At 41.5% G+C, this 26,638-nt stretch overlaps 1 protein-coding gene across 1 annotated transcript; it reads right to left on the bottom strand.

Moving 5' to 3' along the window:
* Positions 1 to 17,220: 17,220 nt before the first annotated feature.
* LOC149932902 (uncharacterized) lies at positions 17,221 to 25,229 on the bottom strand. Its single transcript, XM_090155571.1, has 3 exons — positions 24,403 to 25,229; positions 18,858 to 19,420; positions 17,221 to 18,319 (listed from the first exon to the last, which is right to left on the bottom strand). Exons 1-3 carry the CDS (start codon positions 24,801 to 24,803, stop codon positions 17,394 to 17,396), a joined length of 1,890 nt encoding a protein of 629 aa, XP_090011697.1. The 5' UTR covers positions 24,804 to 25,229; the 3' UTR covers positions 17,221 to 17,393.
* Between the last annotated feature and the right edge of the window lie 1,409 nt (positions 25,230 to 26,638).

The following is a 26,638-nucleotide window of genomic DNA, read 5'->3' as shown; positions in this document are numbered from 1 at the left end:
TGTGCTGTCACTTTTTTTTGACGGTAAAGAGGGAGTGAGTGCTGAGGGTTACGAGAAACGTCTCAACATTCAAATTTCATGGCTTCCACCAATTGTTTATGGTATTCGTCTTACTGTCAAGGCCAATAGCATCGATTGTGTTTTGAATCTGGGTCACCTGCAAGGCAGGCGCGTGTCCCATCATTGAACCACCGAAGCTTAATTATTATTCAGTAGAGAAATTCAGGAATACGAACTGATGAAATGTAGGCGAAAAATAAACTTAATCTTGGGTGGAAGATAATACATTCGTGCCGGACGGGAATCGAACCCGGATGTTTTCGAAAAAGTTCACACAAAACCTCCGTCCTCAAATTGGTAATTTTTTCCAATATAGTGTGACGATCTTCTTATTTTGTCGAATTTTCTGTGAGCAATTTTATTCGTAGTTTATATGTTGGTAATTTTACGTGGTATAGCAATAAATACCAACAATTCTTAATTTATATATTCCTAATTTTTCCTTTATTGTAAAAAACTAAATATAATGAAGCCCTGTCCTTACTATAGGTCTATTTTTCAATTTAAATATTTAAACTATTCATGGATTGACTAAGGTTTAGTTAAAATCGTGCTTGTGCATAGCAGCCTGCGGAAATTTTATTTTTACAGCATGGCCTAGTTCAGTAATAATTTTGGACACAATAGCGGTATTGTCATCTGGGTTAGATTTTGAACAATAATAATATTGTTTTATTTATTTTTTGTAAGAGTAGACAACATTTATTACAATTTATTTTGAAGCTACGGCTCTTTTCACTGAAAAATATACACATGGACTACAAACTAATTTTGTGAAAGTAACATTTCACACGAGGGTTTCGACCGCATGATCTTCCTCACCGAGCTTGACAAATCATCGGGCGTACCTACCAAGCCATTCCATTTCTTTTATAACTCACCAAGTAGTAAACAATATTTTTTTTTAGTTTAAAAATATTGGCAGCGGTTTCTTTTAGCTTGATTATTAATTTGGTTCGTAATTAGCTTAGGTGCCTTATTTACTACTTGAATGGCTATTGAATCTAGCTGTTTCTAATTTCAACTGCCAATAAGTTCCATTTACTAGCGCTATAGCTACCTGATATGCAACAGCTATATCTGTCTCAATCAAGTGGCCCTAAACGGATTAGAGTTTGCAAAAAATGGTGGCTTTACCGGGTGCACTGGGAGATGTTAGCTCTGATAAAAATCCTAAATGTATTTGAGAGAAAACAATGAAAATTACGTAGAAGATCTCAAAACATTTCGTCGGCGGCGCGCCGAAAAGTAAATGATTCGGCGGCGGCGGTTCGGCGCCAGAGAAAATATCAGCGACGGCGGCGTTGGAGCTGCGGCATTAGGCTCTAATTATGACTTCTCTTCTAGCCAGGTGAGGGGGAAGGAATATTTGAAATACAACTCTTTTGAGTGAATCGTTTCGATTAGACTCGCGCTGTTTCTGCTATTTATTTGAGTGCCACTTTGTTATCTTGTTTAACCAATTTTCGGACATCCTTCCTTGATTTGACTATTAGTTTCTCAGGCGATTTCATATTCGTTATGAGACGATCAAAGAAAGCAAAGTCTGACTTAGGTGCAAAGAAATTGGGAACGAAAAGTTCAAATGCCGATATAATAGTGCCAGTGAAATAGGATAGAGCGGAAGTTGAATGAGGTGATTTCTAAATTAGATGTGACTAATATCAGACGAGGTATCTGCCCATCGCCAGAGCCCCACTCGGAGAGGTGGGTTCTAATTCAGAGCTTTCCCGCGTTCTTACAAGTATACATTGTCCACAAATGAGGAAAATGGTAGTGGTCTTGGAGACGTTGATAGCCCGATCGCTATTATTGCAGATAGTGGAGTAGGCTTCATTGATAATAACTAGTATCCTGATTTCGAAATGGAGTGCAATCCAACGAGCCTTAATACAATCAGGCAAATCAGGCAAATGGACAGACATTATTTAAATTGCAAACCACGTAAGCCCAATCCAGGTTGTTTTAAATTCGTAAAAGAACACCGAGTGGGTTTATATTCAAGTTTCATTTAAAAATGTCCGGATTGTTACAATGTACTGACTCGGCCGCCGAAAATTTTAGCAAAGCGAAAGAGAAAGCGGACGACCAAGTATCAGTCAATAACGAGGCCGTATGGGGTTTATGGGCATCAGTTCTGGCTTCGCGCATTTGGAAGAGGTGTTAGTCGTTTTGGCCATACCAGCTATGGCTGAAAGTACCTTTTCCAAAATTGAGGATAGGCTTGGGAAAATGAGGCTGCCGAATCTGTCAATTTTTGTTAAGCCCATTTCTTATAAGCTTAATTACGGTAACTGTTGATCGAAATTGGCCTAAGAGAAGCAAACATTTTCAAGGCTAGGATGCTAGTTTCGGTTAAGCCGTAGCCATCGGTGAAACAAAGTAGTTTTTGCAGACACCAGGAAAAAATATTGCGTGAAATCTTCCTGTAGAGCAAAGTGCGGCTTGCAACCAGTAAAGCACAATATCTCCCAGAATGGGGTTGTTTGTCAAGGGCTATGGAAGGCAATATATTCGTTGAAGGTATCAATTCCAGTATAGAAATGCATAAATTGCAGTACAGAACCTTCATCGGGGATGGTGATAAGTGGTGGATTAACCAATAGGCTTAGTAGGCTTACCAAAAGGTAGGGGGCCCTAATAAAATCCAAACCTAGCGCTCGGGAGGTAGTTAATCCACCATTGAAAAAGTGGCTGTCTTGGGGATAAAACGTCCGAGGTCGAATGCGTCAGTCGTAAAAAATTATTCAAAACACTTGTATAACCTGAAAGGTAAAATTTTATACCTCGACGCAAGCCACTCATCCCGGCAAAAGACGTAGCAATGTGGTGACCAGCATTCACTTCGCACACCGCTGGGGGATACAGAATGGATGCTCTAGCACCTCTGCCCGACACTCTACCTACGTAGGTAGAGAGCCAAGCCCGTCAGAAAAGGCTCCTAAAGGGGAACGACGTGCACAGCAACCCGGTTCAGCTGCTACCGGAGATTCCGGTGTAGCTCCAAAATGCCGGGAAACAGGGTCACTGCGCGTCATACGAAGACCCAACGCTCAACAGCAGGCTACCCAATCCTCGGAATCGGCACGGATGTCTTGAGCTTCTCCGGTAGCCTGAGCCGATACTCAGTTTCCGGACCTTACCTAACCGAAGTCGGAGGTGGAGATAGGACCATTTGACCAGTGTACCACCACCCTTATGGGTTACAAAAACCGGACATCGACTCCCCGGTAAAGCCCCCAGTTATTGCACACCGTTACTCGTTAAGGGCCACTTGATCGTGACAGTGTGTCAGAATTTATAGCCCGGTGTACCTGGTAATGAAAACCACACCACCGGAGTTCTATCATCATAGTGCCCTATGCCAGCGTCCACAAGCCAGGACAGGTGACACCCTACCTAAGTAGGTAAAGAGTCATACCCTTCAGAAAGAGCTCCTATAGGGGAACGACGGGCACACAGCGGTCCACATAACCAGACACAGCTGTGCCCCAAAAGGCCTGGAAACAGGACCACTGCGCCTCATACGGAGACCCGCCGTCTCATAGCAAGCTACCCAATCCTCCGAGGCGGCCAGTTTGCACGGACCCTCTCCGTTAGCCTGAGCCGAGACTCAGTTTCCAGCCCAAACCTGACCGAAGTCGAAGGTGGAGATAGGACCATTGGGAAAGACAGTTTTGCCGCTTAGCGCCGCCGAAATAAATCAATGCCGCCGAGGATTTTCGCCTAACGCCGCCGCCTACCGAAATCAAATCGGCGGCGGCGCTATGCTCTAGTCATAATTATTTTCATAGAAGCTGATCGTCTTCCTCCATAATCTTTCCCCCTCTGGTTACCAGAAATTCGGTGGTTGCCTGCTTTGCGAATAATTTTACTGCGCCATATCGCGACCTCTTTAATAATTATAATTAACAAGTATGCCATTACAGCAGTGCGAAGAGGAAAACGAAAAAACTATCAAAGGCTAGATAGCTACCCTAGTATTTTAACAATTTTAATTTTAGATAACATGAAGTTTGGCGTTGCTTAAATTTGAAAACAATTGAATTTTTGATAACATTTCCTCATGTTTGCGTCTATTTTCGAAATTAACTTAAATGTCGATAGACGAAGGAATACATCAAACCCCAAGTAGGATATCATTGTTTAAGTAGAAAAAAATCCAAACATTTTTATCTTAATCCTAACGCACAAAATTTTGTTTTCACTTTGACAAAAAACGGGGTTTGAGCCATTTTTAAGCGGTTAATCCTCATGTTAGCGATTTTTTTAATGAACTAAAGTGACCATCGACAATCACATCACATGCATCCAAACCTAAGTAAAGTAACATAGTTTAAGTTAAAATTATCCAAACAGTTCTATCTTTGTCTGAACGCGCAAATTTTTGTTTTATCTTTGACAAAAAATCGCGGTTTTCACAGTATTTCACCTTAAAAATTCGAAATTCAATGTTCAAAAATCCAAATTCAATGTTCAAAAATCAAAATGGATTTGAAATTTTGGGTCCAGAAATTCAAAATTCAGCAAAATAGTCCAAAGCGTTCAGACGAGTACCTGTAAAATCGTTCAGACGGCGGGTATAATGACTGAAATTTGAGTCACAAAAGTTAAAACGGTTCAGAAATTAAAAATTCAGCAGTCCTAGTTTTTTATAGTGGGTTCATACTAAATTGGGCAGTTCAGACGGTTCAGAAATTCAGAAAATAATCAATGCCGAATTGCCGACAAAATCCGATGTATGCTTTCGTCTGCGATGCACTGGCACTTTGCGCTTAGATTCAGCAAAGGCGGCTATAATGTTTAGATCCGCTTGTAAATTTTTTTGAGCTTCCTCAAAGGTCTGGCTCGTAGTCCAAACGGCAGGGCCTTTTTTTAGAAACTGCTGCCAGGGAATCGGTGGGAGCTCACCCACGCTCTTCATTGGTACTGGTAATCGTAGACCATGCTACCGATGTAGCAAAACAAACCACAACGAAGCTGATTGTAAGTTCCATTTTCGCTTCTTCATCTGTAAATGTTTGGGATAGGGAGACGTGCTACAGAAAGAATCACAGATTTAAAATATTATTGTTAAAATAAAGTTAAGAACCCCTCGTATCTTTTCAGTACAGTAGTTCCTAGACAACCCAATCAAGCTAACTAGCTGTAACAAGATTATAAATAAATATTTACCTAATCTAGACTATAGACAACTACATAACAAGGTCGACCTTCCCTTTCGGAAGCCAGACGGCTATGGAACCAAACGAATGTTTTAGGAATATGAAAAAAAAAAATCCAATACACCACTGCGCTCGTTTTTTTGTTCAACAAAACGGTCCAAAAAATCAAAAGATCATGAGTCTGCGGAAATTCTTCTGGCCTGGGCGGGCGATGCTGAGGGGATTTTCCAGCTCTATATTTGGAGTAAGCTTCCTGGTCGATACATTATGTTCCTTCTCAATTTTAAGTACTTTTATTTCTGCAAGACGGGCTTTCGGGAAAGGTATGATTCTTTATGTGGATCCTTGCAATTAACGCATCGTGATGCTTCCCCTTGGACCTTGGTCCTTACTACATGCCAGGCATCGGAATTTAATTGGACAACAGTTGTAACAGTGGTATTACAAAGCTTTATGATGATACAGCACAGCTTGAACAGACCTACTGGTTAAAGAGAAGAAGAAGAACAAACGTGCGAAACCATAAGGTTATCCAAATTAATTTCCTCCAGTATTTAATCTTTCAATTACTTAGCATCTATCTGGGAGTTTCCGAATCACACTATTCATATTCTTTGAAAGCTGCCAAAGTGTCCAAAGCATTATCCAACGTACCATTAGAGTACGCTCTCGTTTCCCTTTCTGGATACCAAAGGGATGATAGTATTTATTATTACGTGAGTGGGAGTGGGGTAAGGGGAGGGATTGCAAAGCAACGGGAAAGAAGGCAAGAAAGTGCCTGAAAAGAACGAACAAAACATTACACGATAAAATGGAGACGCTTCCAAAAACCGAATCCAATTTGAAGAAATGAAGGGGGAAGATCGAGTCCAACTCTTCGACGGTGCCTAATTTATCAACATATTGATTTACCATGAAACAGCAAAATAATCATATAGTAGGAAGGATCCTAGATAGCCTTCGGTTGTCCTGTTGTAGAAGTAGAAGGTAGTGCACTTTCAGGCCCCCGCTTGATAATGCGCGGTAAATTGCTTGGGCCTACGGGTTCAGCCTCTCAACCAGAGGGCACGGATTTAATTAATTACCTTCCGTTCTTGTACTTAGTCTTACTTTTATATCTTTATAGAATCACGTCAACCACCCTGATACGGCAGAGACAGGGAGCTGGTATTACTTTATCATGAAAAGCTGAAACATTAGAATCATTTTTAATTAATTCTGTCTACGGGAAAAGTTATTATCGAAAATTATGTTTCCGAATAGGTGCCCTGTAAAAAGTGGTTTGACTACGATGTATTTTTATAAGGCTAACATTGAGTTAAAATTTTTGTATGAAGTTCAACAAAGAATATAAATGCTATTCTCCGAATTTTGGCTCTATAATTATAATTATTATTATTGCACTTCGACCATAGGTCCTTTGTGCAACCCCCGACCTTAAGATTTAAAATGGACAATCTCCGTCACAAAACCAAGAATCCGTTTGTTAAAGAAATCAGAAGTTTCCAGTTGATGCATGCCAAGATGCTCAAACCTTTGAGCTACATAATTTTCACATCTACAAAGTATATGAGAGGACGTTTCCTCCTCAGCCTGACAGGCCCGGCAGATTGAATCATCAGAGACACCAATCAAGTGCAAATGTCTATTAAGTTGCCAGTGACCTGTAAGTAGGCCAACCACCAGCCTAGTTCTAGACTTGGAGAGCGAGAGCAATTCCTTTGCTCTATGCCTAGAGGGGCCATGGATAAACTCTTTGGCCTGCCTTTATCCATCCATCTCAAGCAAAAGCTTGAGTTGATGGTCAGTCATGAGTTTGGAGGTAAGGAGATAGAAACAGTGGGTTCGGGACCAACGAACCTGAGCTCTGCCCCCCTTTTGGCCAAGGCATCAGCCTTTTCATTCCCGTAAAACCCCAGGTGGCCCGGAACCCAATAAAGCTGAACCTTATTGTGTGTGCCTCGCTCCGAAAGGAGGTTTAAGAAGCTATAAAACAGTTTGGAGGAGATGTTAATTTGGTTAAGAGCCGTAAGAGCAGCTTGACTATCCGAGTAAATTTGGATAACCTTTCGCGGATCTTCTTTTTGAGACAATAGTCAACACAGAAGCAGATAGCAGAAACTTCGGCCTGGAAAACACTAGCGTAAGCACCAAGGCTCTCATAAAAGCCGTATTTTTTAGTAAGACCATACATTCCCGCACCAGCACCAGAATATATCTTAGACCCATCAGTGAACCAGACGATCTCGCTTCTGGCTCCGAGGGTCTTATATTTAAACCATTCCGTGCGGCTTGGGAAATGAGTATTGAAAGGCTTACTAAAATGTAATTTAGTAGCCATGATATCAGAACCCATTGAGAGAACTGGTAACTGACTCCCAAATTAGCGGTAGAGCTTGGTGTGGCTATTATCCCAATTATTAGCCCTCCACCAGCCATTCTGGTTAAGCCTGTAGGCACCCATAACAGAAGCTTCCTCTATAAAAAGGTGAAGATGAAGCAAATTCAGGATAATTTCTAGAGAATCACTTCGGGCTGTTCTCATAGGTCCTGTAATGCTGACTTTTGAACACCGTACTACAGCCGCATAACACAGCAATGGTCTAATGATCATAGTGTACAGCCAGTAGGCCCCAGGAGCCAGGACCTGCTAACTGCACTCCTAGTCCTCCGAAGTAACATTAGCCTTCTCAACAAAGAAATCAAGATGAGGTTTCCCCGTTAGTTTGCTAGAACAACACCAAGGTATTTCACCTCAGTTCTCTTAATCAAGATAGTCCCAAATAGGGAGATATCATTGCGAGTGAAAGGAAACAGAACCGTTTTACTAGGATTGACCGTAAGGTCGACCTCTCTGCACCAGCATTCCACCGACGCAAGAGCCCACCTTACTATATCTCTAAAGCCAGGTTCACACTTACCCTTAAAATCTCTTCGTTTTCGATAGCTAGTTTTCAAATCACTTCGTGTAGGTCCAAGTCGGTTCGCTTAAAATCGCTTTCAAAACGACAAGGCGGGGAAATAAAATTGCTCGTATTTTCAAAAATAATGGGAATAGAATTCTAAATAATGTCAAGTAATATTACTGTATGTATAGTAAACATGATTAACTAATTTTTTGGGATACATTTTAGTTTGAAATGACGTTAAGCCTTGGCTATAAGCGAACTGGGGTGAAGCGATTTCGCACGTGTGAACCAAGGATTATCGTCGGCGGTCAAAACTGCCCTTTAAACCGACCTAAACTGGGTTTTAAGCTCTAGTGTGACCTTGGCTTAATAGTAGGGAAGTAACGGTTTCACATTTTGGGTTCCGGTTCTTAAATTTTTGCTTTGTCAGTTCCGGTTCCTAAACTGTTCCAGTGCGTTTTAGTATTAAATGATATTAAATTCACAAGCAATTCAAATGAAATTAAATATAAATAAATTCCACCAAATTTATTTAATTTAGAATATAAAATTTGTTTCTGGAAAAATATATTTTAAAAATAGTATATTTTCCGCCGTTTCTCCTTTAAGTCGCTTTCGAAGGTGGACTCAGTAGCTAAAAGAGAATAGCAGATGAGCTAATAGACGACGAAGCAATTTAAGCCCCATTTTCATGCTCGCTGGTAGCGGGTAAAAATCGACAAAATCCGCTTCCGCTACACACTTTTCAGTTTCCGCGTCGATCTGTTTCAAACAGATATTTTAGCTTTATTTTCACGCTTGCGAGTGGCGGAAGCGAATTTTGACGATTTTTATCCGCTACCAGCGAGCATGAAAATGGGGCTTTACACAAAGATCATCTTGCTGATTTTCGAGTAAATGTGTTTAACCTAATGATTGCCCAGTCACAAAAAGTTGTGTAAAGATTTATATTGCTTGGATATTAAAATTATTGGATTAAATATGAAAGGTTTTAGCACTCGTCCGTCCGGTGTATTAAAAATTCGGCCAACCAACAGACTTCACGACAAAGCATATGATAACCTTTATGAACTTTATAAAGTCATCTGCACACTATCACTATTGTTTTAAAGCTAAAAATAATAAAGACAAGGCTAAGAAATTCACTGTCCGAGGAGAACCTGAAATCATGCGTGTTGCTATCCATTGAAACGGAATTATTAGATGAATTGGATGTAGGAGCAATTATTGACAGATTCGCACAGTCATTTAGTGTATTCCAACGATTACTCAAAATATAGTGGAACAACCGGTTAAGGAGTAAAATTTCAACACCGTGTACCTATTTAAAAAGCTAGCATTTGTCTAAAATATAAACTAATAACAATCTGTATAATTATGTTTACATTTATTATCGACTGTATACTACCTTTAATATGTTATCTGTAATTAAAAACAAATTATATCGCAAAAATATTTCTCTCTATAAATGACGTTGAACCAGCGACCTGTGAGTTGCCGTTTCAAAGAGTATTCCAGTTGAAAGGAAAACGCTATGGCGTAGCAAAAAATCGGGATATATTTTGCGCGAAATAAGGGAACCATATTGAACCTAGGAGGATGGAAATACGCAGTATTATATTCCTAGATTGAACACACGAGGCCTCCTAAATCTTAGCATAACCCCCTCCCCTGCTTTTGGGTGGTACCCCCTTTGACCCCTGGCAGTCCACATTTAGGCCAAGTGCGCCACTGAAAGTGGTCATAAATTATGCCTAAATAATTGCAAAACGGCACACTAGTATATATTTTTGAGGTCATTGCTACATTTGGGAAGTTAGAGGAATTATGTTTTCACCAATGCATTTTCCGTAGGCGGCAATCGTTTTTGCGTAATATATAGCATAATTTCATGAGAACACTTGATTAATTTAATAAATTCCGTACAAAAGAACTTCAACTTACTTCATTTTCACTATCGGTACTGTGAACTTCTAAAGCTTATTTTCACTTTCCCTAAGAAATTGAGAATACGTAGAGGGATGTTTTTACGCGAAACAAGAGATCGTACAGTTAGTAATACGGTTTGCTCCTTTTTACTGCGTATAAAGATGGGCTTATATGAAAAACCAATAATTTTAAGTTTAATTACTAAATTAGTCAATTTTCAACATGCGCTAGGTGGTGGTAAACAAGTTATAGAAACGTTTAAAAACCATTTATCTTAATAAAAAAAAACTCGGTTCCGGCTCCGGTAAAGAAGAGGGACAGAGATATTGATAGATATATCTAAAACTTGGACTTAAACCAGTGACAGTGACACTGAGGAAATGTTCAGAGAAAAATATAGTAAATAACATATGATATTAAAATCTTCTAAATCCATCTCGTACATTTGAGGATAGTTGTAGTAACTTAGAATATTTAAGAATATGGGCTCAAATAAATTTTTGTTTTGGGAGATACCAACGAAACTACCATCACATGCTATAAGAACTATCCTTCGTCAGTTTTCCCAAGAAACGCGATTATATAAAGCTTATATACCTACGCTCTTTTCAATGAAGTTTCCTGGATCACTTCGGAAATTAATACCACATGCATCAGAGAAAGAGAAAGAGAAATCAAAGAGCGTTGTCCTGAAACTGCCAACGAATAAAAAAATCCAATCCTTGTTAGTTGTTAATCAGTCAGTAAATTTGAAACTGTTTTAGAGTTGAGCCATAAGTAACGTAATACCTCTAAGCAAGACACTTGTAGCCTAGCTCATGCATTTTTTCTTACAACATCCTTTCTTCACCAAAGATAAATCAGTAAACCGACTAGCAACCCTGAAACCCGGAAGTTTAACCCTCTTTGTGATTTGAATTTTTCTATTGATTATCCAAAAGGTGTCAGAGTTCAAATTCAGTCAATCATAGAGTACTCCAAAAACATTTCGTCTGTTGCGTAACCATAGTGCGGCTAAATACGCATGAAGCATAAAAATGGTGGGGTCGGACACTTGTCATTATTTTGTACGGGTTTTCGGGATTTCGTAGAGATTTTGGCGATTTTATCATTACTTTTTGAAGAGATTTTGGGATTTCAATGTTAATTTACCGTAGAGAGAGTTAAAAGATTTTGCGATTTTAGACAAAGTGTACGGGATTTTGGTAAATGTCCGACCCCTCGATAAAATTGGTGCTATTCAAAATCGCGCGCCAAATTCCCGAAATATCACCATAATGGAATTTCTGTTAGATTCGTTCATGGCGCCGCTACCGAGTGGCGCTATTTAGAAAACAATTTGGCGTCACTGTATAAAAAAATTCATTTCATACATAGAGGTATAATGGTACTTAGAGGTATTATGTTACTTATGGTTGAACGTAGTTAACTTTTAAAGAAAATAAAGAATCATAAAGCTAAAGGATTTGATGGAGTCAAGTATTACCATATGTGAAAAAATTACTCATCATGAGACGTTGTTTAACACTGTTCATTTCTATAAATTAACTTGGCTTCCTTGTTTCTTTGACGTCACTGCCTCTTACTTTTACAAATCCTGGTGCGCGTGATAGAGCCGCGAGAAATTACTAGCGCGCGTTCAAATTGCTCGTGCTACGATTTTACTAATGAAGCCCAATCTTGTGACGTACGATAAACATTTTATCATAGCCAACTAAATACTTTTTAGAAACATCTATTTTAATACTTGTGCTATTGAAAAGTTTATTATGGAAACACTAGGAGGATGGCCCACTCATATAAAGAGTTATTTCTAAAGATTCGGCCGCTTTTAGATACATTAAAAAACCTGTTTAACGCAATGATTGGTCCACTTTTCGATAGTGATATCAAAATGGATTTATCATGGTCGAATTCCTCCCCCATTTCACCCCGTGACGATTGGGGGAGGATGAAAAACGTCACCGGCTTCAATTAAATGAAGAAATAGGACGTTCTCAGCAACCTTAATTAGTACGTTTCTGGTCAATAATAATAACCTTCACTTACAAGTTGTCTAAACAATATTGTCTTTCGTAGGTTTAGTTTTTAATGTCAAATTTCTTTCAAATAACTTTAATAAAATCATGGGTGTTAAGAAAAGAAATAATAATCGTAAAGTGAAATATATCTGCTCTACGGGTTTTACTATATACATAATTAATTAGGATTAGATCCACGTTCTCTGGTGAATCCTGAAATACAGCTGAAGTCTCTGAAAAGTAGCATTTACCTGATGACAAATCAGGCGCACGGACTGTTTCAGGGCCATTTTAAGGCATGAACGGTATTGTGCCAAGTGTTAAATAAATGTTTTTTCTATTTTTTTTTAATTATTATTTTAAGTCAAAAACTAAGGTCTGAATTGTTTTAGGGGCCCTAAATGCTACTTTGCACAGGGCCCCTGAGCTGTTTAATCCATTTGGTCGGAAACGTTCCGACGGCAAGTCTAGATTTAAAGAGCAACAAAAAGGCGTGGGACAAACTAAATGGCAGAATCTGCTAAAGCTGCACCGTGACAATGGCAAAAGGGGGAAAGTGTGGTATGATCTAGTTCATAGAAAGTCCGCCATCGGTATTATCTTCAGTGTCACTCTGCAGTTCGAGCAGGTTCGGCCACGTAGTTTTCCCCACGCCACTTCGTTTAATTTAAATTTATTTGACAAAACCGAGGTTTTTGAAGCTAGCGCTCGCCGCGGAGAGTTTTTTACCATAGAACAAGACTCGGCTCCAGTATTAAGGCGCCGAGGAATATTTAACAAAATGGGGGTGGTCGTGCTGAGTGGTCGATCTCCTATCTGGCAGACGCGTTAAGTTTCTGGGTGTTTTCTATGGGAGGGTGGTAGGTAGCGGGCGCGGGCACGAGGCTTTTGTGGTAGAAGGGTTCCTTGTAGGCGTCCAACCAAGATCGATTCTCGAGGGGATCAAGTCCGACCCACGCTTCGGATACCGCTAGTTTTCCCAAGGTCAAATGACTATTACCCGCAATCATACTCTTCCCAATCTGGAAAATCTCAGTAAGTTATCTTTGGAACAAATGGAAGTTCGAAAAAAACTTACAATTGGTTGTGGCGACGGTTCTGCCGACGGTTCCACCGGCCGTCTACCAAGAAACGTCCTCTTGAAAAAGCAGAAAATGCACGAGAAACCCAGAATAGTGAAACATAAAATGGCGACCATTATCCCTATTAACGTCGGAGTGTGATCAGTTTTCTTTTGATCTCCTACAAAACAATTTATAGCCATAAAAAGGTTAAAATACGTTTGACGCGAAAGTAATTACCAGTCAGCATGTCTAGTGTTGGGTCTTTTTTTCCAGATTTATCCATGTGAAGAAGATCCATGGGCATATTTTGAAGGTCTATGAGTTTCGCGTAGTTTTGCATCAGCGCGATCATTAGTTCCCTGGCGGCTGAGTCTAAAACGTTTTGCGTCATAACGAAGGTCGCCTCGGAGCTCGGAACCATCATGAAGGAAACCTTGACGCTACCAGGAGTAAGTTTCATGTTCGTAAAACACGATATTGGGAAACGCACGATATCGGCCATTTGGCGAATAAGGCTGTCTCCGAAGTCCTTTTTCCGCGGGGCGACTTTCAAGTTATAGTCGGCGTCTAGGGTGAATGACACTTCTCTGAAAATACGTAAGGCAGACCCTATTGTACTTGTAGTCGTAGGCAATGTAGTCGTTTCTTGCGTAGTAGGGATTTTCGTAGTCATTTCTTGGGTAGTAGCGATTTTCGTAGTCATTTCTTGGGTAGTAATGGTTGTTGTCGGTCGTTCCTTAGCCGATGTGATAGCTATGGAGGTCGTTGGTTTCACTATAATGCTACTAGAAGTGGTCATTCTGGTTGTTGGTGGCTTTATCATACTAGTCGTTCCATTTGGGATCGTTGGTTGCGTAATTCCGGTAATATTCATTGTGATTGGTTTCATCGTAATAGTTGCGGATATTGTAGTTGGTTTCATAGTGGTAGCCTTGGACGTATTAATTGTAACGGTAGTTAATAATGTAGTTGGTTTTATGGTGGTATCCTTGGGCGTATTAATTGTACCGGTAGTGAACATTGTAATGGGTTTTATGGTGGTAGCCTTCGGCGTATTAATTGTACCGGTAGTAAACACTGTAGTTGGTTTCCTCGTAGTAGCTTGGGTCAGGTTAATTGTGCTGATAGTAACCATAGTAGTGGATTTCATCGCGGAAATTGTGCTGGTAGTGATATTGGGCTTCTTCATTGTGGTAGTACTTAGAATTGTAGTTGGTTTCATTGTGGTAGTACTTAGAATTGTAGTTGGTTTCATTGTGGTAGTACTTAGAATTGTAGTTGGTTTCATTGTGGTAGTACTTAGAATTGTAGTTGGTTTCATTGTGGTAGTACTTAGAATTGTAGTTTGTTTCATTGTGGTAGTACTTAGAATTGTAGTTGGTTTCATTGTGGTAGTACTTAGAATTGTAGTTGGTTTCATTGTGGTAGTACTTAGAATTGTAGTTGGTTTCATCGTGGTAGCCTGAGATGTGCTAATTGTGCCGGTAGTGATATTAGGTTTCTTAATCGTGGTAGTGCTCACAATTGTTGTTGGTTTCATCGTGCTAGTGGTGGCTAATGTTGTAGTCGTTGAAGTATCAACATTTGTACTCGATTCATCGTTCACGCTAGTAGTTACCATTAGCGGAGTCTGATCGGTGGTTTGATTTTCTGGTAAATCTATAATTATTGTACTTGTATCAATCGAATCAGAGCTTTCATTCAGCATAACCGTAGACAATTCTGTTGTAACCGTAGTCTTATTGGTTTGTTCCTCTGTTTCGTTTTCCGGTACGTTTATAATAATTGTACTTGACTCAATTGCGTCGGAACTTTGATTCACCATAACCGTAGACAATTCTGTCGTAAGCGCAGTTGTAGTCGTCTGTTCCGCTGTTCCGTTTTCCGTTATGTTTGCGATAATTGTACTGAACTCAATTGCGTCGGAAGTTTGATTCATAATTTCTGTTGAAAAAGTAGTTGACAGAAGGGATGAATTTTGTTCCGATGTATCCTAAAATAATAAGCTAATTGATTACAATTTCTCTTTCAGTCGTGAAATTAATAATTAGGTACCTCAATAATGATGACTGTCGAGTTTTCATTTTCAGTTTGGTTAGTATGTTCCAAAACCGTAGATTCGGATACAGCTCCTCCAGAACTGGAATTATCAGGGTTTGTTTCGTTCGTTGTAGCTATTTCCGTGGAACTGGCGTCGTTTGCGGAACTAGAATTATTAGGATTATTCGATGGAACAATCGTGCTGGTCGTGGTCTCTGGTACTTGGGTTTCGTTGCTAAAGCTTGTGGAATTGACAGTGTCAGACTCTACAAGAATATAATTTCGAATACAGGACGTTACTACCTGCTCTACTTTAAGCAGCGTTCAGACTATGTGAAAATATTACGTTAGCATCGGTCGTGTCGTTTCGGTTATGTTGGTCGCGTCGGTTCGTTCATTTCACTGTTCAGAAAGGAACCAACCTTGCACGGAGGTTAACATAATAGGTGATTGTTCATCCAATCAGAGCTCAGTAATAACGGCGGAAAAATTGAAATAATTTTTTACCACCTCTGATTCGTTATAGTATTTCGATGGTTCTAAAGGTCGCCACTACCTAGAGTCAGCGCTGATGAGGCATAAGGCTAATTGTCTGCTATAAACTTTTTGAGCTTTAAACCGAGACGCCATCTAGGCAGTCCGCAATGAAATGAAAAAATGTAAACGACACGCGCGAAAATTTAAAGTCTCTGTTGAGAAGTCTGAACGGTGTAAGAAATCGAAAGAGCCGACACGATCGACGAAAACGTCATATTTTCACATAGTCTGAACGCTGCTTTATAACTTATAAGTATTAAAGTACCGGTATTTGTATCTGTACGGTTAGCCTGTCTCTTAAAACGGTTTCCTCTCGAAGCCATCATTTCGTCGCTTTCGTTATTTGGATAAAACACCAAAGCCCTATTATTTTCATTAAATAATGACAATGTTAGCTCTAGGTTGAAGGACACTACCACTAACACCATATGTAACATAATTACTCATAAGTACGCCTCTATATAACATCTCTGTATTAAAAATTTCAATGATACCTTGTTTCACAGCCACCAAAGATATCACGAACGAACTACGCGCAAAACCGGTTTAACTTCTTCCCCCCCCCCCCCCGCCAGACCTGGTTTTGATGACGAAAAAGCCGTCATCGATTGGAAAGTTACGTCAATTACGTCATATCCAGTGAACAAGGTCTCATTGAGAAGACGTAATTTTTGGCACACTTATGGGTAATTATGTTACATATGCTAACACGAAGTAAAACTTACGATAGAATAGCATTTGACGTAGTGCTATGATAGCCGTCGTGATAATTTTCTATCAATTTGAAAAAGCTCCACCCGTTCTGGCATTAAACAACGTTAGAAATTTAAGTGATAAAAATACCGGAGAGGACACTTACCAGGGAGAAACACAGCGTACCCGAGAAGGAAATCAAGACGATAAAAGTAGTTACGGGCAACGCGACCACCCCTAAATCGCGATGGTCGTAAAACATTCTAAATTTCTATTAAAGCCTTGCCAATAAGAATGACTTCTCGAGATATAGCGCTACTATCAGTACTATGATCATTGCGAGATTGAGGTAAAAACTCTAGCGCGACAGAAACGTGTGGTAGCTGAAAAATAAATGGTATAGCAACGGCAGATTATAGCGTGGCAGGCCCTGAGAAAGCGTAGTTAATATTACACCTTGAAAAACACGGTTTCGCACTCAAACGCTGGTAAAAATAAAAAAGGAGGGCATATTGATCGGCGGAGAGTATTTTACTAAGGAACAATATAATGATTATTGTCGCTATTAGAGGGAGGGTTTCTGCTAAATTCCATCAAAGGAGAATGGAATGGAACTCTAATATCGATTACCATTTGCCCTTTAACTGCCAGATTAATAGAATTTTCAAGTTCAATGAAAGAAAATGGCGTCTTCTCAAGTCGCATTTATTTAAAACGTGCGAAAACAAAATCGAGGAACAGAAATGGTTTCACAAAAGAAAAATTAAATTAAGACAAAAACTTTTTTCGCTCTTTACGGCGATATACGAAAATCACAACTAAAACAAAATGTCCAAGTATTGGTTTTAAAAAAGAAGGATCGTTTCTCTCAAATGAGTCAACCCGCGGGAAACGTTCGAAAGACCCGTAAGAATTTGAATCTAACACGCGATTCGAGACGAAATTTTTAAAGATTCGAGGTCTGTACGTTGTTATCTACCTGGGGGGCAGAAAATGTCCTAAATGCGACGCCCCGTATAAACAAGAAGCCGAAGACCCCGGCACCGAAGAGGCGCTCCCCGCGCTTCCGGGATGGCCGTGATGCATCGTATGATGGCCGTGATCCAAAGTTCTTTGAGGATCGAATAGGTGAGAGGCGGACCCATCTTGGGGTCCCGGTGGCGGCATAACGTGTCCGAAAACCGCGCAATTAGGAACTCCCAGTAAGGAAGAGAAAACCGATTTCGAAGGGCCACTGCCGGACACCGGAGAAGGAGAAGACACGGAAGTCGGGCAGACACCGTACGAATCACTGTCCAGAAAAGAGCCGGAAGAAACGGACGGGCCGGCGAGACCAGACTGATGACCACCGACGGACGAAGAGACGCCACCACCCGGACCCAAGTTCGGGTGAATGTGACCGCGTCGCTGGAAATCGGACCCGGAGCCGTAGCTACGATAGAGGTCCAAAGTCGGGTGGTGATGGTGGCCTGAAGACACTTGACCGCGATCGAGTCCGTCTTTGCACGAAGAGTCGGACGGATGGTGCTGACCCATTTGAACGAGATGGCTTCGATCCTGATGGTGAGATGGACCCGTCGAGGACGGAGCTCCGAAGGGCGGGTCGGGGAATCGGGACCAAGGACTAGAGGTCGAGGAGGACATAGGTGAGGGTCCACCCAAGTACGAATGGGCGGCCGCGGCTAGACTTAAATGGACGTAAGGGTCGACCGAGGTGGCCGAGCTGACCATGGACGAAGACGATGTCAAAGATTGGTTTAATGACGGCTCGCTGCGAACGCTAAATTTGCAAGCCATATTGTTGACGCCGCTTCTGTGGGTTGAAGAAGAACCGGTAGAAGAGGAACCACCACCGAGCATTGCCGATGGAGAAGGAGCCGTTAAATTGACCGGATCTCGACCTGAAATATATAGTCAGTTTGAAAAATTAAGGGATAAATTTATAAAACCTAATTTGAAAGAAATTGTTTTTTGTAATCCGAGGGTGCAATATAAAAGTTTTCGCGAGCTAAAGTTCGTAAAAATCGCGAGTACATATTCTTGGCCGAATTGGGGCTCCGAAAAGGAGTCGGGCCAACCAGGACGTAAAAAAAAATATGATAGAAAGAGTGAAGCAAATAATATTACGCGGGCAAAAAGAATAAAATTCGCAGCGCGCGTGTCGCGTGCATCGGTCTTGGGTGATTTCTGGCGGCAAACAAACGACTCTTTTGTCCTCGAATGGGAAGCGAAAGAAAAATATCACATTTTCTTTTTTGATCCGTACCGCGCGTCTCATTCCGACTCATTTAACGGGTTTCATCGGGTCTGCGCTATCTCAAAACGCGAGGCGCGATCCAGGAGACGAGCTCGCAACAGTGCACGTGCAGTAACTCCCATTCGACGCGAAAAGAAAAATCGAAGCCAATTGTCGCGTGATCATACTGACAGTTTCTTTACCTCTGGTATCGTGTCCCAATTCCTCGTTGGGATTGGCGATTCGCAGGCTGTCGGACGACGAGCTCCTGGCTGGATTCCTGTTGTTTCCGTGCGAATGATGATGTAACGACTGATGGTGATGACCGGATGGATGGTTGGGAGTGGTGGGCGGAGTGGGCGGGCCTTGCGACCCGGAAGAAGAGTAGGACAGTCCGCCGGACCTTCCGCCGTAAAGAGTCGACGAAGAGTTAGGCGGCGCGTAGCCTCCTCCGGCGGCGGCGTTCGAGGCGCTCATTTTAGAATGTCCTTCGGGAGGTTCCGTGGCGGCGGGGTTGGCCGGGAAATCTTCCGACTTGCTGGGCGAGTTCACCGACGACGAGGCCGATCCGGAGCACGACTGACTTTGGGACACGCTGCTTGAGGTGGTCGACGAGTTACCCGCCGAAGACTGCAGGGCCGACGCTCCTTTCGGCGGTTTCCGACGCCTGGGCTGGTACTTGTAGTCCGGGTGATCTCTTTTATGTTTACAGCGAAGTCTCTCCGCTTCCTCGATAAATGGTTTCTTCTCCTCATCACTCAGAACTCTAGAGAGAGAAAACGAGATCTTTAAGCTACGTGACCATTCAGATCGATCTAACTCGGAAGTTCATTTATCTTTAATAAAGATTCAGGATTGGTTTTCACTAAGGCAAAACACCGCGACGGCGAGCGTGGACGTAAAAAAAATATATTAGGCCTAACGGGGATTTTTTGCGTCGTCGATGGATTTTTGTCCTAATGAAAACCAGCCTTTAATCTGTTAGATTTAACCCTTTAAGGTCAACAATTAAGCCTACGTTGTATAATTTAATTAATTTGCCTAACTTTAGTAAAGTCGCTATACAGTTCCTTTAAGCTTAGCCGTCAGTACAATTTAATTTTACCCCGGTTGTCCTGATTAAAAATAAGTTATTAATTTTGTACGCGAACTTAATTGCTGTTTGTTAATTTGTTTCAATATAAATCGAGGCGATGCTCGCAAAAGGGAAATTTTGTTTCTTAAAAGTTTCTGAGAGAAATCGTCAGGCGATATATTTTCGAGAAAGCGTGCCATATTTGCAAAGTAGGCTTATCGAAATAGAAAAGATGCGCTCCTCGCATAGAAAAAGCCTTATTTATTTGCCGCCGGAACACGCGATGGGTACAGGCGGGACACGGGAAGCCACGCTTTTTACGAGCGTCAGTTCCCTACTATCGGGCCGAAATTCGATCCAAACTTTTTACGTTTTATGTTCTCGCGATATTCTTGGGTGGGCCAAATCAAATATTACATTAGCCCCGTTCGCCCTCTCCCCTCCCGAACTTACGATCGCTCGAACTGACCTACGGACTAACTCTACTTTAGGCAAAATACATTAAAAGTTCGCTTCGTTATTGTAAATTTTTCCTTAATCGGTCCAAAACAACTAATCATTTTCAAAGCGGCAATTAGTGTGTTGGTGTATAAGGCTCTAGCCGACACCATACCGTGTGACTCTAAAAAAAAACGGCAATTAAAGGAAGCGAAACTGTGTCCATCTTCCTATTTTTATTCGTTCGAACTACGTTTCCGTTGAAAAAATCTTGAAAAATATGGTTTATAAATAGTTAAATACCCCTACACAGTTTAATTTATACAGTTTACATCTTTAGGCGGAGGAATACACTCGTAAGTTTGAGACGCGATGCGGTTTTGGTGGGATGTTGGCGACTATTAAAAATTAACTTCATTAAGTGGATTTTTCTATATACTTTTGGTATTATTTTAAAAAAAAACATTTACCAATCTCCAATATTGGTCTTTCAAATACTCCAGTTACTTACGCCATTCAACTGAATTGACCACGGCTTTACGTTTGACCAATTACGTCATATTGAGCTATATAGTTTATTGCGATAACTGTGCCGGAGTTTGATGGATAAATTTTAAGTTAGAAATGGTGGATAATTAGAGACAAACTTTAAAGAAATAACATCATGCCTGAAGCAATTTAAAACTGAATCTGTAATTTCCCATTTCAGACGATGTTGATCGGAATGTAAAATATTCAGGGACAAAATAGGAGGTACGTGAACAGCCGCTTTGAAATCGTTCCAAATGGTAGGCTAAGACGCTAAAAACTTGACAATCCCCTTAAAATAAGCTGATCACCTCACCGCGTAGAACCAAAATTCTCCGAATATTTGTGTGTCCCGCGTCGTAACCGAAACTCGCATCCGCGGCGGAACCACACTTTCGTGAGTCTTTACCGAATTTCTTTTCGAGGATATTCGATAGTAGTAGGCGAAAAAATCCAGGGGCAAATACGGACTATATAGGACGCAATCCCAGGAAGAGCGGGAAGGGGGAGGACCGGGTTTCCCAAACTAGAAGAGGGAGACCATGGTTGCTCGGGCTCGGACAATGGCTTCCTTGATCTTGCCCCGTCCTCTGGAACCCCGGACCAAACGCGGATGTAGCGGAGAAACTTAATCACGGATGAATCTCATTTTCTGGCGGCAGCCCGAATGACCGTTAGAGAAGGTGTAGCAGCCACTCATTGGCGGCCGGGCTTCCGAGGGTCCGTGACTTCCGACACTCGCGGAATAGGCATTGCCCGTTCTGAGATTGCCAAGCTCATTATTTCATTCTCCGGGGTTTCCACCCTCTCCGAAAGTCCAAATGATTAAAACGACCGCGGAGTCGGAGGAGAGATTTTGCACCTGCGAAAGCGCTTTTGTTTTCTCCACGAACGACCGTTATTGTCCATTCGGGGGCCCATTATATTACTTATTCGCCCGCCGACTTGAATGGGCCCATTGATAAGCCCAGATTTCGTTTATTTTTGACCCCAAGCACCCCTTCTCTCGCGGTTGAATTAACTTCGCCTCTATTACGAATCATCATAGCAGGACAGCTCCTAAATCACGCCTACACTATCTCCTCCCCAAAGAAGTGCACCATAACCAATTTCATTAAATCTATCCGTTGAGGATAGGATATAATTTCATATATATATTTTTAATTTGGCGAAATTATTTTTATTTTTATTTTTATTTTTTATTTATTTTTGGCGACGGTCAGGGGGGCGCCAAAGAGGCGCCTAAAGTATTAAAGCGGATATTGAAAACTTGAAATTTTTTTAATATATCAATTAAATTAATATTTATTTTGTTATTGATAATGATTAGGTTTCGTTTAAAAACAAGGAATTTTATGGCGGAAATTGGGGCCGGCGTAGGAGGGGGGGGGGGTGGCGAAAATTTTTGAGTTTGGCCCTGGGCGCCAAATAACCTCACTACGCAAGTTACCCTAATACTAACTTGTCGTTTGAATGGAAAAATTTACTCGCGTTTAGTCATACGTAGCCTTCGAAGATACACGTTTCGTTTCTATAACTTAGACGTATACTTTTCTCATAATTTATTATAATCTTCATAGTTATGTTTTCTCCATATATATCAAAGTACCTAAACATATCTATAAAATGTTTTAGGGTTTAGCTTTTTTATCCCTTTCTATACTCAATTCTACCTTTTCGCGTGTTTCATCATACTTTGCAATCCAGTCCATAGGAGGTTCTTATTAACTTATCTATTAATTAATCTAACTCAGATATCAATAATGTATTTGGGTACAAAAGAATACGCGAATAAATTTGTCTTGCTTAATGATGGCGTGGGAGTACGATAACTTTGTACTGCGAAATTCGTCTTTTTAGTGTCAAAACATATATTGAAAGCGGAACCTCCGCTACAAACTACACTATAGTTTAAAATCTCCCACTTCCCATATTCTTAGGAACATTAATTAAATTTTTGGAGACACAATTACAAATCAATTATAACTTTAAAATTCCGTTTGACCAAACAATTTAAGTCGGCCAAAATTGATTAAAATTGACGAATGACACATTACACCGTTTTTACCCGGAGCCTAACAATGAGCTTTTGTTTTGGATAATTTATGGCTACCACGCGGGCATAACGAAATTTTGATCATTAATTTATTAAAATATCTTCCTCTATTGAAATAAACTAAAATTAGGAATCGCGATTGACCCAAATTTTAAGTTGATTCGATTAGTTACCGGTTTTAAACCTAACTATAGGAGTTACGACGTAGTTTTCTGCTAGGATTTCGCGATCTTATAACCTTTAAATACGCAATCAGGTGAGTAAGATTTCCCGGTTTTGGGTACTCGGGGCCTCGCTAACGCGGATAGCCCAGCTCGTAAGCGTTTTACGAGCAAAGCTCGCGTTTATTAACCGCGGATAACGGTCGTCGGTGGGCGGGCGGCGGAATCACCTGTGGCACGTGGACGCTGTAAGATAATACAATGACGGGCAAATGACTTGGCGCTAGAAGGGGGTCAAACGCTGGAAAGGAGATGGGATATTCTTTATATCTGGACGGCGCGGTTCGGGCGAGAGGGCAGGTGATGGGACACGCGTAACGGATTCCTCGTGGGGGGACACGGACCGAAAGAGAGACGACGGAGGCGAGTGGGAAAAGCGCGGGAGGAGGAAGAGAAGGTAGACAAACGCCCGCGCGCGCGTCCCGGCACGCGCCGCTCTGCAGGGGCAGGTGGGGCCAATTTAATTCGGACAAACCCATCCCCGGAGCCCCGGCGACAGAGAGTGATATAATCGGCAGCTGAGGATTCCGTCGTCCTCCTATTGTGGCTCCTATTGACCTTCTTCATCGCGAGACAGCACCCCCGGACATTCCCTCTCGATATCTTCACCCCAATTATTCCGATTAAAAGATACGAGTTAATCCCGCCACCGCACTGAAATCTCCTCTAGGCCAAAAAGGGGAAAGTGGAATTTGCTGAAACACAAACTGACTACTTCAATCAATTATTTTATACCATATTTTTAACCCATTAGAATCTTATCTAAGTGCTCGATGTAATAAGCTAGTTTTTATCCTTATATATTTCTCTAGTTAGCTAAAACATTGTTAAACAATTTACCCCCACAACTAAGAAAGTCAGAAAGATAACCTTGGCCGTACGTTCGAAAGGATATTGTTTAAAGTGAAGTCTTTGAAGTGTAGTAAAACGCCATTCTTATATTTTAGTGTTCTTAATGGTTCAAAATTATTCTGAATATTTATAGCCTAAAGATGGTTTTTTTTTAATGTTGTGTATTTTATACCCTTATTTTACAGGGATGTCTCGATATTTATGGCTCATTCTATATCAAAAACGTATTCAGCATCTATTCCAGTATTTTATTTCATTTCCCTCCAATACGAATAAACTAGTCGACCCAAGCTATAAATTTAGTCACGAGTTTTTTCATCTTATACGCGTGGCGAGATTACTAGACTCTGAGGCAAGCTTTAGCAGCGTATGGCGAAGGGACATGGACTGGAATACGTAACAAGTTCCGCCTCACGAATATAGAATGGATAGTAAAATGTATACTGGTCCGAATGGAGAATATTGGAGAGTCTCGTGGAAGAGGCCGTCAAAACTAGACCATCATCCCATCCTTTGAAAATAATCAGTTAGCAGACGCCGCGTTAGGCTTTCGAGAGGGTTAGGAACTTAAGACTAACCTCCATAGTTTTCCCAAAGTCTTGGACAACTCGGCGTTGTGCAGATGAGGGTACTGGTCAGCCAGCTTCCTCCGAGCCGCCTGGGCCCAAACCATGAAGGCGTTCATGGGCCTCTTGACGTGAGCTTTCCTCTTCTCGGACGCTCCTTGCTTCGTCGTCTTGGCCACCAACGACCAGTCGTAACTGTCCAACACCTTGGAGACCGCGTCTTGGATACTAGCGTTGCAATCTAGTAAATCCATGCCTGCCAGATGACCTCCCGCGCCCATCATGGCGTCGTCGCAGTCCCCCGAATTGCTGTCAGAATCCATTTCCCGGGCTTGAACGGTCAAAGTTTGTCTTCGGTTAGCGGTCATCCGGCTGGACTGAATTAGAGATAGTTCTTCGCGTTTCACCTCCATCGTCTTAATTTTGAATTTGATAATTTTACGGCGAGACAGTCGTTTTGAGACGAAACATGGCTTTCGCGTGGACGGGTTAGGTAGGTTTTCAATTTATCACAACCAGGACACCCTTCTGTTTGGTATACTAGCGTCGAGGTAAGTGCCCAAAGTGGCGAAACTACGGTCGAAAATACTGAGATGGATATAAACAAACCCAGCTGGATCGGAACATTTAGTCTCCTCGATATTCAAACGGATGTCGAAGGATTATTTTATCACAGACGAAACTCCGCGGGTAAATTGCCGACTAAGTGGGAGAGCGATTCACGAACGGGTCACGATGGGTTTTAGTCGAAAAGAGTGTTGTTTAAAAAAATTTGAGAGTTTGAGTGAACTTTTCGCGGTGAATTTGGAATTGGGATGTTTTTGGGTAGTCGTTGAAAAGTTGAAGGGAGAGCCTGAGCACGATGATGACGAGGAACGTTTTTTTCCCTCTCTCTCTCGCTTCCTCGAGTCGGCTGGCTTAGATTCCGGCGTTGCCACCACCGGGGGTTGTGTCATTGGGCGAGTTGGCTTATTTTGGCCCGCCTTCCTCGTTGCTTACTGGAACGACTTCTCAGCCCCCAGGCGGTCCCTTTAGTCTAGCTGTGGAAAACGCTAATTTTACCCTCTCTCCCTTACGCGCGGCTACGGCTTTTTGGAACCTACGCCGCTTGTATTAAAAAGGAGAAAAAAATCATCATCCTTTCCCCCTCTCCGCATTTTTCCTGGTTGAGATTTCGGCTACATAATAGGCATACTCTGTTTTATAAGGATAGCGAATAATTTCCACCCCCGAAAAACAGCGAGACCCATCGGCACCCCCTCCGAGCACACCCCTCCATCTCCCTTCAGGCCGAAACTCTCTCCTCTCCATTCTCCTCCAGCATCTTTCTCTCTCGATGGATGCGAGTAACAAAAGGTCAGTCGCCTTCACCTGGCCCATCTCCGTCTCACCTCCGCGCTCCTCCGTCTCTTCAAATTCGAATACCAACACAACCTCGAAGTTGATCACCTGAGGACGATAGCTTCGAGCTCCCGTTCGCGACTTCTCCGGTCGCTGCCTCGTTAAACTGGTATTCGTTAGGGGATTCCGTCCCTTATTACTCGAGTTTGGCTTCGATAACTTAATATACAAGTATAATATCGTAATGTAAGCCGGGAGGGGGTAAAGTCTACGACTTCGACGCAGAACGGAAAAGCGCGTAGGAGTTCCGCAAATACAGAAGCGTGAATCGAATATCAAGTGCTTTTTCATTGAACCTCGTTAACGTTTTAAAAGAAGGGGTCTTTCTTACGCCCCCCCCCCCCCCCACTTCGAGTAACGGTGTATGTTAAGTAGAAGTTTACCCGTCAGGCCCGTGACAGACAATGAAGACTTCAAGTACTCGCACCTCGACTTGTAACAAAAGTAAATATAACAGAAGAAAGTTTTGGCCTTGGGTCGCCTGGAGATATACGAGCTATTTGAGAGACAATTTTATTTTTCAAGATTTCGTTTTGGTCCCCCAATCCTGATTGACTAAACTATAAAGTTTAAAAATGCATTTTAGAGCTTTTCACCAGTTATAAATTTATCTTGCCGATATATTTGTTCAACTAATCAAATACTATAAAGTCCATTGGGGTTGAAAAGATGGTAGTCGCGTGACTTTGTGGAGAGCTTCAGCACCATCTATCCTAAGAAATACGAACTATTATTCATTTTATTTTGCTAATTAATGGCGGTTTATATTTTTATCGATGCATCTAAATTATCTAATTATTATTAAATTGTAATAGAAAGGTGGAAGTTAAGTTAGTGTAGGGAGCTG

This window comes from Leiobunum rupestre, chromosome 8 (genome assembly GCF_980474605.1).
Source record: "Leiobunum rupestre chromosome 8, qqLeiRupe1.1.hap1, whole genome shotgun sequence".
NCBI lineage: Eukaryota > Metazoa > Arthropoda > Arachnida > Opiliones > Sclerosomatidae > Leiobunum > Leiobunum rupestre.
The sequence above is the reverse complement of the archived record's forward strand: the minus strand, read 5'-3'. Positions and strand labels throughout refer to the sequence as shown.

Excerpts from the sequence above, each read along its gene's own strand:
- LOC149932902 (XM_090155571.1), bottom strand. The coding sequence starts at position 24,803 with ATGGAGGTGAAACGCGAAGAACTATCTCTAATTCAGTCCAGCCGGATG. Across the intron at positions 19,421-24,402 it reads ACTTTGGGAAAACTATGGAG|AGTTCTGAGTGATGAGGAGA; the intron begins GTTAGTCTTAAG and ends TTCTCTCTCTAG. Across the intron at positions 18,320-18,857 it reads ATTGGGACACGATACCAGAG|GTCGAGATCCGGTCAATTTA; the intron begins GTAAAGAAACTG and ends TATATATTTCAG.